At 40.9% G+C, this 14,914-nt stretch overlaps 2 protein-coding genes across 4 annotated transcripts in view; one reads left to right on the forward strand and one right to left on the reverse strand.

The window, feature by feature from the left end:
* LOC137632570 (uncharacterized) overlaps window positions 1-14,914 on the reverse strand; it is a 261,407-nt gene that overhangs the window by 148,505 nt on the left and 97,988 nt on the right. The window lies entirely within an intron of this gene.
* pck (Claudin superfamily protein pickel) overlaps window positions 196-14,914 on the forward strand; it is a 44,049-nt gene continuing 29,330 nt past the window's right edge. Inside the window, exons 1-4 of one of the 3 annotated variants that reach the window (XM_068364680.1) lie at window positions 474-610; window positions 1,386-1,648; window positions 5,408-5,474; window positions 5,935-6,110. In XM_068364680.1, coding sequence (XP_068220781.1) covers window positions 1,531-1,648; window positions 5,408-5,474; window positions 5,935-6,110 — 361 coding nt within the window. In that variant the 5' untranslated portion in view covers window positions 474-610; window positions 1,386-1,530. Of the gene's footprint in view, window positions 362-473; window positions 611-645; window positions 766-1,385; window positions 1,649-5,407; window positions 5,475-5,934; window positions 6,111-14,914 lie in introns of those variants that run through there. The other 2 variants (XM_068364679.1, XM_068364681.1) reach the window with 2 other exon arrangements.

Genomic DNA, 14,914 nt, shown 5'->3' on the forward strand with positions numbered 1-14,914 from the left:
TACATTCCTCATTATTGCCATGACTTGGATTAACTTTTAACTATTTAATTGTAACAGTAATTATAGGAATTTGATAAAGACATTCAAGGGATTTTATTATAAAAAATAAGTTACACTAATCTCCCGTGACTCTTAAGAAAATAAAAAAAAGGTTGTGGTAGACCCGACAAACACACGAACGCTGATTCCTTAGGTGTGGTGCGTCGCTTTGTGAGTTTGTGGCCGTTCGACTACTAGTGAAGGCTCATAGGTGAACGGAACATGGACGAAAAACGCTCTTGGAGGAGTTCTGTGGGGATTTTACAAAATGGGCAGTCTTGGGACTCTTTTCACAAAGATATTAAACCAACGCCGCCCTCTGGTAAGTAAAGTTCCAAGAAACGGAAATTTAGAATGCGCAGCGTACCCCATCTCACCTGTGTGGGGGACAAGAACGACACACTTGTTTACAGATGAATGTTTTTGGGGGTGAACCCCACCCGTTTCCTGCTCTCTTATCAATCTCATGTCTTAGTCAATAGAGGGAATTTAGGAGTGGGAAATAGATTGACTTTGGAATGCATTTTCACTAGAGTTCTTTAATTTCAACTATCTTGTCATTTTTACTGAGGTTGGCGAGTGTTAATGAGACCCATCAATGAATGATTGGAAAATCTGTGTGATCCCTCCACCTTTCGTAGTCCAAGTCGAATATATATCTGTATTCAGTACAGACCGGATGAACCGACTGACACCCAACGGCTCTTGCGGCTTGCATTATTTTGTGTAGATTTCGGGTTTTATCTCTAGATAGTGCATTGAAACATGTTAAAGCGAACACGCAGAAGATACCCGTGTTGAAATCTCCCGTGAATTCAGATTACAGCGTGTTTTATAGACTACGTGATGTTTATGATGCAATGACTTAGTGGTTGGTTGCTTGTGACCAGAGCACGGCAGGGAATAGCTATCTGTGCCATCACTAACGTATACTTTGTAATGCATAGCCATTGAATCGAACTGAAAACTTGTGGCCTATTAATGTGTACAAAACAAGTACAAAAAAACCATCATAATTGTTTCAGCCTACCTGGTTTTAGTGATTTGAATATTGACGAGATCTACCGCATGATCTGGGTTTCATAGGTTACTCATTCATAAGTCAAACAATACTTTCAGTATTCTCGACAATCACTTAAGTGCGAACTCAACCTATACATTGTAGGCCTACTGGTAGTGAAGTAGCGCAGAGTCCATCAGCTTATTTGAATCTATGAGCTTACTAGAATATATTTTTTTATTTGTCATACTTATGCAACTGTACACATTCTCCTGAATATAGTTACGAGTGAATTTCTTTGTAAGAGAGTATGACAATGTTCCTGGTAACCTTTTCACTTTTTCAGGAAAACAAAATATGCTTAACCATGTGCTGAAAATTAAGACTAAAGATCTATGCTAGTCCAAGTAGTCTTAGAAGGCAACTACGTACAGTATTGAATACTATTTTCTAGACTATAATAGCATTATACAGTATATCAAAACTTAGTGATGGCTTCTGAAATTGGAGCTAGTGTTTATTCCAGCCGCCTCAGCCGTAGGCCATCCATGTCATCTTCATATTTTCCACCAATCATCGAGAAGGTTTATGGATTCACCAGGCCATCACGTAATGCTATTATGTTGAAATTGTTATCAATATCTCTAAGTTAATAGGTTATATAATCAATGTTTTACAATTTACATGTTAATTTATTCTAGAATTTTTTTTTCTCAAAACTCATTTCCCTATAAGAGAAACTTTGTGTATGGCATATCTGTCTAATTTAATATATATATATATATATATATATATATATATATATATATATATATATATATATATATATATATCTCATAATCATCTCCTTTGCCTGTTGATGCAAAGGGCCTCTGATTTTGCCAGTCATTTCTATCTTGAGCTTTAAAGTTAATACTTCTCCATTCATTACCTCTTGCTTAACGTTTCATAGTCCTCAGCCATATATAGGCCCGAGTCTTCTAACTCTTCTAGTGCCATGTGGAGCCCTGTTGAAAGTTCAGTGAACTAATCTCTCTTGGAGATTGCAAAGAGCAGGCCCAAACCATCTCCATTTACCCATATCTTATATATATATATATATATATATATATATATATATATATATATATATATATATATATATATATATCCAGAACAAGTTTTCAGCAAAACTCTTAACATTGACATGGTTGGGATGAAACCATGCAAATGCAAGCAAAATGCTTTATCATTTTGAATTCCTGGGTGGTGCAAGTATTTTAACTAGGTTCAATCCCTGCTATTGTGTTTAAGTCGTCCCAGCCATGAATAGATACAGTGTAACCATACCAGGAATTACTTGGGTCAAGTAAATGTAGGTACAGTATAGCAACTTCACCCGTAGTAATTTCCTGATACTGTATGCTAGAACAACCATTCTAATGGCACCTGGTCCATCAAGGAAAAAAGATGTATTCTCACATCACATGTATGTGTATATTATATATATATATATATATATATATATATATATATATATATATATATATATATATATATATCACCCACGAATGGCATTTAATACCGAATTCTATCTTGGGAATATATATCCACTTGGAATTCATTTTATGGTAACAGCTCTCTTGATAGCTCAGTGGGTAGGGTCCCTGCCAGCATGGTTTCCAGCCGTACAGGTGGTGGTTCGAATCCCCACCCGGCCAGAAGCTGTTACCATAAAATGAATTCCAAGTGGATATATATTCCCAAGATAGAATTCGGTATTAAATGCCATTCGTGGGTGATATTTACATTAATTAAAATCACGTGTGCTTGTGATATATGTTCATATATATATATATATATATATATATATATATATATATATATATATATATATATATATATATATATACATGTATACATACATACATATATATACATACATATTTAATGTTTTCATAGGGATAGCATCAGTGATGATTATTAAAAAAAAAAATCCCTGCTACATTCATTCATTCCTGAAGCAAAGGTGAGAATTTTTAGTAATAAACATTTTGAAGAACATTAGCTCTACATACTGGCATCAGCCTGGAATTTAACATTTCTTACACAAACATACCCATTCAAACATCCTGGATAGTAATCCTTTTGTTCCATTTTCTCTTCAACTCCCAATGATCTTACCCAGCAAATTTATAGCATCCTCTCTCTGGTATAGCATACATTAAAATAAATATTATTCACCAAGTTATCCTTCATTCTCATTATGTGACCAGACAACCTCCAAAAAAATCACCTTTCACCTATTTTAACCTCTTCATCATAACAAGAGTAGCCTATATCCATATTGCTTACCTTTTCAATTCTTTCTTCATGTAATTCATCCCAGGAGCATCAACCATTTCCTTTCATTCAAATTCAACGTCTTCACCTTATTTTCACAGTTTTAGGAATCCCTTTGTTAATTTCTCTGCTTTGTATTCTCAAGACATATTGCTTCCATCCTCACTTTACCTGTTCTGTGACTAACCTCCTCTTATATCATTTCCTTTAACATACTCTACATATACTTTTATTATCAATGGTTACATATGCTGTTCTAACTTAGTTTCCCCTCGTCCTGACAACTTTATTCTTCCTCATGTAATCTTTCTCTTGCATTTTCAATATTTGACTACTCAACAGTCTTTCTCCATAATATCTAATCCACCATTTATCATTTTAAACACTAGTCATTCTACACTTAATTTAAAGACCATTTTTTTCTTCTACAACTTGTCATTTTTATACTTCTTGACTTCTTGCAAAATCATAAATCAATGAGGTAGTGAACAGCTCTGAATACCGAGGTTATTTTAAAAAATAAAGCTAGTAAATAGCTATGGGGTATAAACATAGACTTTTCTGGAAAGAAATGTAAGTTCTTAAAAATGATCTAATAAACTGTATAACTTCAGCATATTGTTATCAATTCTATTTAGCTTTTATTCAGTCCAATACAGTTTTATAATGAAGCAGTCAGAGAGTTTATTGAAGTTGCTGCAGTAAGCCTGTTTTCATGATTACTTCTGCTAACGAAGTTGGAAGGAGGTTATGTTTTTGCCACTTTGCTTGTTTGTTTGTGAACAACTTCCTGGCTACAATTTTATTCGTAGAGTAATGAAACTCCGGGATTAATTTTTATGTTGAGATGTGGAAGTGATTCAATTTTGAAAGTCCTAGGTCAAAGGTCAAGGTTGAGCAAAAGGTCGCCTGAATTAACCCTAACCTTAACTCCAAGTTCGCACATGATTGTCACACACACTTCAAATACGCTTACAGTCTTAATTGATTCTGGGTAAGGCAAGCTGATTTTGAGAAATAAGCTGCCTTGGTGGAGGTCTGTCCTCTCGGAGTGCTTTTCTAGTTAATACGTGTTTTTAGCTTGGTGGGCAGTAGGCTGCAAGCCATCTATGAACCTAGCAAATGAGATACAATATTCTGCTATGGCAACAGTTTTAAATGATTACATCTCCCTCGGATGGGTAGTGGAGTCCATATACATAAATAGAAGAAAGTGTTTCTTCTTTATTGGTTGACACCCTGATTGTTAATGGGAGACCTTAAGCTAGAATCTTGAACAACGACAAACTTAGTTGATGCCAGGTGAAAACTGAAGTTAATTTTGAAAGCTACCCAATCAAAGAGTAGGAAATATATATATATATATATATATATATATATATATATATATATATATATATATATATATATATATATATATATATACTGTATATATATACATTTTATATTATATATACTGGTACAGTATATATGTAACAACTTTGTGCACAAACATATACAGTAATTATACTGTACTGTATCTTCTAGACTTCAAGCTCAAATTTTTATTAGAAGTAAACTTCCAATTGTTGCCATTTCTATCTTTCAAAGAATTATATTTAATCAGTTAATGAATGTTTCACTGCTTTTTAAAGGTGAGTGAAAAGTGGACTGCTGTTTGTGTAATTTTCTGTTTAGGTAAACATGAAAATAATTTTCTTTACAGATCAGATTATATTCAGGTGCCCCAAAAAATTTAATGATTGTCTCCTGTATACAATATTGAAATTGTTTTCTATTTTTTTCTAATCTAATATATATTTGAGTAAAATGTTATACTGTTAATTTCATAGTCCCTGTAGTACTGTATTATTAGTTTAGGATACAGTACAGTACTGTTCTGTACAATGATGTACAATATCATATTCCTGACAACCCCCTTTGTTGGAAATCTTTACAATTTGCATACCATTATCATGATAAATTGACTAATAACCTGGCCTTTCCATAGTATTTTGAACTAATATGTCTATGTATATAGCTTCACAAAGATGTTTATTTTTGCAGCGTCTATGGTAAATGCTGGGATAGTGGCCTTTGTTGCAACAATATTTTTCATCATCTCTTTTACTAGGTAAGTTAATAAAGTTATAATTGTTATATCAAGTCTCAGTGCCCAACTAAGATACCTTATACATGTTGTTAATTATAGAGATAATCTGTAGTGTAATACTTTAGTACTTAGAACTTTGCATAAACGGAAATTTGATCTTAGATACAGCATTATGCAGTTATTTTGTGACCTTATGGCTAAAGTAAAGATTTTTAATCCAGTCAGAATCAGTAATCCTACAACAATGAATCATTTAGATTTTTTATAACACTTCTAACTTGTTTCTGTATACATTACAATAATAATCCTATTTAACTCACTTTCAGAACCTACTGTTAACATTTTAGCTCTAGATTCAGTCAATTTATTCATCTTTTAAAATTAATGTTTTAGGTCAAAGCTTTGAACAATTTGAAAGGTACAGTACTTACTCTAGTTTTTGTACTGTTGAAGAATATTATTTAGTTGTTTTTTCTTTCAGTCCCTACTGGCTGCAGTCCTATGCTTACACATACAATGACTTCAGTAACATGGGTTTATGGGAGTTTTGTTTTGATGGATTCCGCTATCCAAAGTATCAGTTTGACTACAAGTTTACGGGCTGTAATTATGTGTTCTCTAAAGAGTACAGAATCATCTGGACCTGGATGTTACCTGGTAGGTATAAGGATAGTGACTCATATATAATGTATGCTAGATTAAGGTTGTAAACATTTCACTTTGATACCCTGACTTTTAAGTGATTATTATTTCATTGTATTGGTGTTGGATACCCAAGATTGTGACTTCTGTACAGTGCATAACCAGCGCTGGGTAATAAATTAGCCATTGTAAACATTTATACAACCCTTGCAATAACAAGTAGACTAGATAGACTTGCTATTTTGGCAACTCATAAGATTTTCCAAAAATTTTGTGATCTAATATGTGATCTATTTGATTTGTTCAGAATTTCCAAGAAATAAGTTATACCATTACATAAGGAACTATTTTTTTTTTCTTTCTGGCTTCAATACAAACCATTGTCCTTTACGCAGCATAGAATATCAGCGTAGCCAGAGAATACGGCAAATAAACTTTTATAACTTGGTGTAAACAGATGCCAGTAGTAACTGGGTGGGAGTATGAAAGCCCCATCTCCTGTTTGCTCATTGAACACTCATTCTGATTTCTGTAAGAACTGCCTGAAGAATTTTTGGTAAATATCTAATCTTTTTCTTTACAGTGTGTTAGGGAGTGTTTACTGTGGAGATGCCTGCAGATATGCAGACTTTCCCCGGGGGTGTCGACGTTTTGGCACCTTCTCGAATCTAAAGAAGGATCCCCATCTTTTGTGCCATGCCTGCATAGGACACTCCTGCAGACGAGGATCAATATGTGATGAGTGTTGATAGTGGTCACATTCCCAGTGGCTAGCGTATGAGAGGAAGAAGTCTAAGAGATTCTTTGCTTTCGAGGTCATTCTCGAAGTCTGAGAAATCATAATCTCTTCTTCTGACCCCCGGTACTCTTCCCCCTGATCCATTCCCATTGGTTTCCTCCAGAAGGCAAACTAAGAAGATTGGTGGCCCTTTAAGTTTAGGTAGGAAAATATTCCCATTTCCCCTAGAAGAATGGAAGGTCTTCCCTCTCGGTAGGAGGCCTTGTACAGTACCTCCTTGGGTCAACAAGCCCACCTTCCAGGGAGTTATTAGTGATACCTCTAGCTTTGAAGGAATCACAGGAGTGTGCTTTTGCTCTTGTGCCAGACACCTTTGGTTTGTCCCCTTGAGGGCAGAGAAGTCTCTTCTCCTATTCGAAGCCACCTGCCGTCACAGCAATCTTGGTATTGCCCCTTGAGACATGCTTAGTGCTAGCAGGTCTCGCATGCACCCTGCCTGTATATGTAGAGTTGTGTTGATGAGCAAAATCTCTCAATATGTACGCACGCATCTGAGTGTGCGCATGAATTAACTGACCTGTCCCCACTGGATAACCTCTCCTCTCTTGAGTCTGTAGTAGTGGTAGTAGAACACCGCCTCCCCACGTGCCAGCTTATCGCACCCTCACCCTGGGAGAGGTTGGGAACAGATGAGTTTCCACATATGCGCCTCAACATTTGGCGCGTGACCTCGATGCACTTCAACACTTTGTGCGCTACCTAGATACGATGCGCTTTGCACTCTCAATACAGACTAACCAGATGCACCTCACCTATTCATGTGCTTCACACACACTCCTCATCACACTGCTCGCCATCAGTAGTCACTCCACAAGATCCTAGATGCGCCCCTGCAGCGTGGTCTTCTAGGATAGAGCATAAGGCAGGAATCTCCCTCTCCCTAGGGAGAGACCTTATTACACTTGCGAAAGCTCGAGTGTTAACTCCTCAATATGGCAACATCCTCTTTGACTTGGAGATCTTCAAAATAAATCTAAATACAAAATGGAGAGTGACAGGTTGTTGAGGTCAAGTCACTCCTCTAGGGCACCAGACTGTATCTAGAACTTCCTTGCTTATTCTGGCCTTGGAAGTCCTAGACACGGTTATTGTGTAGGTCTTTATCAGGTAGGAGTCTCTAAGAAAAGGTGGATTCCTCTGGTCTTTTTTTTTTGCTTCCGAGAGAGTATTACCTCGCCTATGAGGCTTTTCCCTCTCCCTTACCTCTTAACCCCACAGTTTCCTCTTTAGCTCCAGGCGCCACTGTGAACTGTGTGGCTGCACAGCACGTCACTTTTACTTTAATGAAAGCCATGAATATGAAGAGTACTGTGATAGCTACCCTTCAGGCCTCTTCATGTATTGACCACTGGTCTGGTACTGTGGGCTTTGTGGCCAATAATAAGACTTGACGTTCCCAGACAAACAGGTCGTTAAAGAATGTTTTAATGAGGGCCAAAGCAGCCGCTCAAGATCATCGCCGCTGGCCAGACAGGCACACAAGCCTGTCTCTAAGAACAATCCTCATTCCACCCCTTCCAGCTTGACGCGTGGGGCTGAACCGCAGCCCTTTCAGAGCAGACAAGGTAAAGGTCGCAACCGATGCAGGAGAGAAAAGCAAGCTTTGTGCTTCCGCTATGGGTGGATGCCGGCAACCTTAATGAATGAGTTGGCAATGTCACGGAGCTGAATAGTGGACTGTGGATGTTCTTTGGTCTGAGTATCGCCGCCTCTTCCCTTCCTCTTGATTCAGCTGCAGGGGATTGGTGAAGGATATATCCCTTCAGGTAGAAGTTTGGGCCATGCTTTCCAAGGCGTAGACGATGGCTACCCAGGCTTCTTCAGTAGACTTTCATGTAGAAAAGGTGTCCAGAGGCTGGAAACCAGTCATAGACCTCTTGGTCCTAATAGAGTTTATTCTACAAACCTTGTTCAAGATGGAGACTCCAAGTGCAGTTAGGCAGGCAATCAGGCCGTTAGACTTCATGATGGCGATCAATCTAAGGGATGCGTACTTCCAGATCCAATCCATCCCGACTTCAGGAAGTACCTCCTGTTTGTCATAACGAGAAGAGTTTACCAATTCTAAGTTCTTAGTTTTGGTCTTTCAACAGCTCTGCATGTCTTCACCAGAGTTTTCACTCTGGTATCAATATGGGCACATGCATCCAACATTCTTTTCCTGCATTACTTGAACAAATGGTTGATTCTGGCAGACTTGAACGACGACCTACTTCTCCACCGTTACAAACTTTTTGTTCTATCGTTATCTGGGGATCATGGTGAATTAGAAGTTGATCCTTTTAGCCCAAACAAAGACTTGCATATCTGGGAATAGAAATTGACACCATTGTTGGAAAAGCATTCCCATCTTGGGACAGACTGTCTACGCTTTAACGCTGTTCTTCCTGATATGGCGTGTCTTGAACCAAGTCTGGTCCACTTCCAACCTCAACGTGACTAGTAGCTCTGAAATGTTCCCAAGTAGAATGGTACCTAGACCTTCTATTTCTTCTAATAGAGACTGATAGAATTTCTTCCTCTTCTTGGCCTGTTGTTGTGCCAACCACACATCAAGCTATTCCACACCTCGGTGGAATTGCTTCTGCTTTAGACGTGGAGGTTATTCAGCATTTCATCTCGTAGAATGGCTTTTTTCGTGAAGCTAGGCGAGAGATGACTGGATACCTCTGAAAATTGTCAACTTTCATGTACCAAGCCAAGTAGGCCATCTTCTGTGGTTGTTGTCATGGAAGGGGTGTTTTTCCTCTTGGAGGGTCTATTCCACTGATAACTGAAATTTTACTTTACCTCCGAAGAGGAAACCTGTGCTCGGTATCAGCAGTAAAAGTTTATCTCAGTCTTGAGCCAGGTCTTTAGTCAGAAATTAGTTTATATTTCCTTTTCGGCAGAACTCGCTATGCTTATACTGTATAAAGTTTCGAACAGTCCGGTCCTCCGATAGAGGTGAAACCATAGCCCTAGGATGTTACCAAGTTCTTGCGGTCCTTTGAGAGGGCACCTTAGAACTGTTGAGGGTAGCCTCGGACAGGAACCTCTCTCTCAAAATGATTTTCTTGCTCCCCTTTGCCTCTTCCAATCTGGTTCACAAACTTCGTGGCCTCTCCTTTAACGTCACATACTGAGTTTATAGCTAAAACCCACAATCTGTTAACTTCCAATTCCAGGTTTCCTTAGTTTCAGGTTATGAACCTTCAAGGATTAACTGACAATCCTGATCAGTATTTTTGGTATCCTGTGAGGGCGTTGAGTCGTTACCTTGAAACGTATGCATGCAACTCGACCTCACCTCCAGCACCACCTCATTAGCATGGGGAGAGTTAAGAAGCATTTGACTAAATACAATCTCCTCTTGGCTAAGGGAAGTCATTGACTGTACCCTTTTGTCACCCTTTCTTTCTGTTCCAGGTAGAGCTTGGGTTAGAGTTCATGTTGTCAGGGGAGTAAGTACAATCATGGCATTTTGGAAGGTTCTCTCTGTGGTGCAGGTACAGTACTCCAGACAGGGGTATGGAAATGACAGACCGTGTTCACTGCCCATTACCTGCAGGAATTGACCACTATTTCCCTAGACATCTTTTCACTAGGGCCTGTAGTAGCCTCACAACAGTGGTTATACAAGCTGCCTAGGCTCCTCTCACAGAACCATTAGCATCGGATCTAGGATTGATGTTACTTGTTAGACTTGGATGATAATGATAAATTACCTGCCATTTCCTTTTCATCTTCCCCTTTCTTGGGCACAGCATTGGATACCCTGTCAGCTGGAATTGATTTGCTTGCTGGTAAGCTCCACTTAGCCTGTAGCATTTCTTTTAGGTAATTTAGAGGTGGCATTCCTCACACTTCTTACGAGGGAGGGGAGTGTGTTGTAACCAGACAGGCCTGATATATCTATGGCCTAATTGTACTACTGTATAGATTAATAGTGCCAAAAAATATACCAGGAAAACTAAGGAAGGCGCACAGGACATTAATCCACTACGCACCACCATCGATAATGCAGCGACTATTTAATGTGCTGCCAGCTCATTTAAGAAACATATCAGGAGTGAGCGTAGATGTGTTTAAGAATAAGCTCGATAAATACCTAAGATGCATCCCAGACCATCCATGACTGGAAGATGCAAAATCTGGTGGATATACGAGGTGCCTCATACTGAGGGACCTGGGGGAACCCAACCATGCAATAAGGCAATCTATCTCTCTGTCTGTCTGTGTATATAATGCAACTCATTATTACCACAGATTTTCTGCTTCACATCTTTTATTGCACGGACCATGGACTTGATGGTATTGATAAACCACCAGTGCCTGAGGTGTTAAGTAGCTTAACTCTGCATTAATGAGGGTCCGAGCTATTGGTAACAAGGGATGAGTACCCTGTCAGTTTGAATAGGGACTTCCTCCCACCTAAATAGGAGTCTTATACAGTGAATGTAAAGGACGAAGGTTTGTATTTGTGCCGGAATAAATAAATTTGGAGTTAAGAGTCCTTTACTCATACTTTCCTGCCATCGCTTATCCCATAGAAAATCCAGGCCACAATCAAAGTGAGTGATACTTTCCTGCCATCGCCTATCCCCTAGAAAATCCAGGCCACAATCAAAGTGAGTGCTAGGTGAGCAAGAAAGGGGCAAGGCTTCCCAGCTCTTAGCTGGTAACTACCGGCCACATATTTACACCTCGTTATAAAAGTTTAATTGCCATTTGTTCCGTAATTGACATAAAAACCACGCTATTTGATATGGGTAATTACTTTCGGCGTAGCTGAAATGACGAGCCATTAGAATTTTAACGAGGGTTTACTACCCCACCGCTAGTTACCGGGGGATAGGAAGGGTGGCTCCCCCCCCCCCCCCCCCACACACACACACACACACACACACACACACACACACACACCTGTGCTTGAGCTCACTTTGCTCTCGGCTCGGGTGGTAGTCGGACGTGTCCGCTGTCACCCTCGCCTTCTTTGACAGCCATTGTTAATGCTTTTTGCTTTTCCTTTGACAGGTGTGCGTGAAGTTGGCCTCTGCTATACGAAAGTGTCCTGGATTACCCGACCGCCCTTGTGGCACGTATATGTCGGCGGTCGATACGGACCCCTACACCCTATGTCCTTATTGTAGGGGCCAGCGGTGTGATAGAAATAAAATGTGTGGTGAGTGAAGGGAGTGGTTTGCCTCCCAGTAGGAAAGGTTTTCTCGGCGCCGGAAGAAGAATTCCAGACGGGATATTTCTCCTTCGAAGGTTTCTTTGAAAGGAGAAAATCCCAAGGGCTCTTCTTCCGTGGCCTAAACCTACTCCAAAGCTCCCACTCGATCGGTTTCTTCCGAGAAACTATCGAGTGGTAGCGTAGGCCATAGTTCTGTTGCCCGATCTCAGGGTTTGGGAGAGGGAGTTGGCTCCCATAGCGAGACAGCTCCTCCTCCTCCCCCGGCGGAGGATTTAAATATGCCTGCGACTAATGATGATTTGTTTCAGTTTTGGGCTTCCTTGGGGCTTGAGGGTTCGCCCTCCAAGGAAGTCTTGTTTGACATGATCAGGTTGGGGGCAGCTGTCAAACAATCGCTGACTTTAGCAGAGGTTGATCCTCTGTCTATCGTCGACGTTGTCGTGGCAGAGGCTTCCTGATGTAGCTAAAGGCCTAGTTCCCCCCTCTGAACATCCTTCGAGGGAGGAACTAAGTCTAACGGTCTCTCCTGCCGGTGATTCTCCCCCTCGGGGGAGTTCACTCATAGAGACTCCTCTTCGGAGGACTGCTGATGGTAAGCCCACTGACCCCACGGCCCCCAGAGGGCGTATAAGGCATAAAGCCCGCCTTCCTCTTCGCCGTAGAGGCCTTCCTTCACCTCACAAGGGTGTCAGGAGGCGCCTCTTCGGTTAATCGTCACCGCAGTCCGCCGCAGAGGAACCTCGCCGTCGTTCTCCGACTCTCCCAGCTACAACCCTGGACCTTTTTGCAGATCGTTCGCGATCTCCTTCGGTGGAAGGTCGTCCTTACAAAGGGCACGCCAACCTTCCACCCGTCAGACCTGCTGACCTGCCGTCGCCCTTCCTGGCTGCTGACGCACTGTGGGCACCAACGCATCCCGTTGTAAAATGAGCAACGTTCCCTTCGGGGCATCAAGGGCGTACGCACAAGTTAGTGCATACGTCCCTTACACGCCAGGTCTCCCCTGCGCGCCAGCGCTCATCGACAGAAGTTGCTCCTGTTGAAGCACGCCAGCGCTCGCCTGTGCGCCAGTGCTCACCTGCTCGCCAGCGCGCTACTGTGCCCCCTTATCCTGCTGCGCGCCCACGATCTTCTGATCTGGGCGCAGTGGGGAAGTTAACTTCTTCCCCTGCTTGCCAGCGCTCACCAACGCGCCATCGGTCCCCGCCTGCGCGCCATCCTTCGCCAGCGCGCCCTCGCGCGCCCACGAGGTTGTTCACGCGCGCCTACGCCCATCACCACAGCCAGATGTGCGCTCTCAGAGATTTCGAAGGTTTGGCCCCGAGAATGAACCTGTGGTTGCCGCCGAGGAAGACGTTGAAGAGATTGTATCCCTTGGCAAGTCCATGGGTCTGGAGGTGGATGAAGATGACATCACCGAACTCGTCGATGAGCATCATGAAGAGCTCACCACCGAGGAACTCAAGGAGCTGCAAGCCATGCAGCATGATGAGTTCCAAGCGCAGTTGAGCGAGTCGGAGGAGATCGAGGAGGTAGGCCAAATCTTAGGTACGGCGGAAATAAAACAGATGTTGGCATATCATCAACACGTGGTTGATTTCATCGACAAGCATTACCCACAGAAACTTCAGGTTTGCCGTGTTGTGGCGCAGTTCGATGATGTTTGCTTAACGCATTTTAGAAAAATCCTCGAAAGCCGTACCAAGCAACTTTCACTCTATAGTTTCTTTAAAAAATCTTTAAAACTGTCTAGTGATCATGATGAAAAGAAAGAAAGTGAAGCAAAGAAAAGAAAGACCGAATCGAGTGAAAGTGATGAAAATTAAAAATAAGAAAAGAAAAAATGTAAAAAAAAAAAATATAAGATTGTAAAAATGAAAAAAAAAAATAAGCTAAGTTGAGTTAAAGTTCACGTAGTAGAAGTTATCGTACACATTATCGTATAAAGTCACCGTCCATACCTCCTCGCTGATCTTCCGTCTCCTCCTGACTAGCAGTCCCTACACCTGCGCTGGCCTGTCGCTAAGGTAAAGTGTTACGTTAAAATCCCCTTTTTTATTTATTATTTCATTATTGTTATTCTTTTTTTTTGGTTTGTATGTATTTATTATATTGTATTAATGTTATGTGTAATTATGTGTAGCCATTTATTAAGGATTTATTATGGGTTTTTAGGCTGAGGAACGAATTAAATAAATTACCATGTATTCTTATGAGAATATTTGCTCCAACATACGATCGTTTTAACATACGAAGCAGTTTCAGGAACGAATTAAGATCGTATGTAGAGGTATCACTGTATTAAGCTAATACTGTCACGTCCCTATACCCTGACGAGGTGGTATTGGGAGAGTCCTAGCCTAAAGTTTCCATCTAAAGGACTACAGGTCAACTTCCTAGGACGAGTCACACTTTATACCTTCACACACAGCTTACGTAGGCCGCAGCCCTTGCATAGCAAGGTTCTAGCGAGGTGGAGGGACTCCTTATTGTTGAGTGCTGACACACTCAGATACTGAGTCCCCGGGCAAAGTCAAAAGCCAGTACTGGCTGGGACTTTCCACCCTTCCTAAGGGGTGAGTCACCCATATTGAATAGCGTGGTTTGTATGTCGGTTACGGAACAAATGACAAATTCGTAGGTAATTTGTATTTTTCCTAACTATACAAACCTTAGCTATTTAATCAAACTTGCCCGCCAGCCCTATCCCCCATGAAGTCCTACCTCTAAGCAAAGTGAGCTCAAGCATAGGTGTGTGTGAGGGGGGGAGGTAGCAAGCTACCCTCCCTACCCCCTGCTAACTAGCGGTGGGGTAGTAAACCCTCGTTAAAATTCTAATGG

This window comes from Palaemon carinicauda, chromosome 41 (genome assembly GCF_036898095.1).
Source record: "Palaemon carinicauda isolate YSFRI2023 chromosome 41, ASM3689809v2, whole genome shotgun sequence".
Classification (NCBI taxonomy): Eukaryota; Metazoa; Arthropoda; class Malacostraca; order Decapoda; family Palaemonidae; genus Palaemon; species Palaemon carinicauda.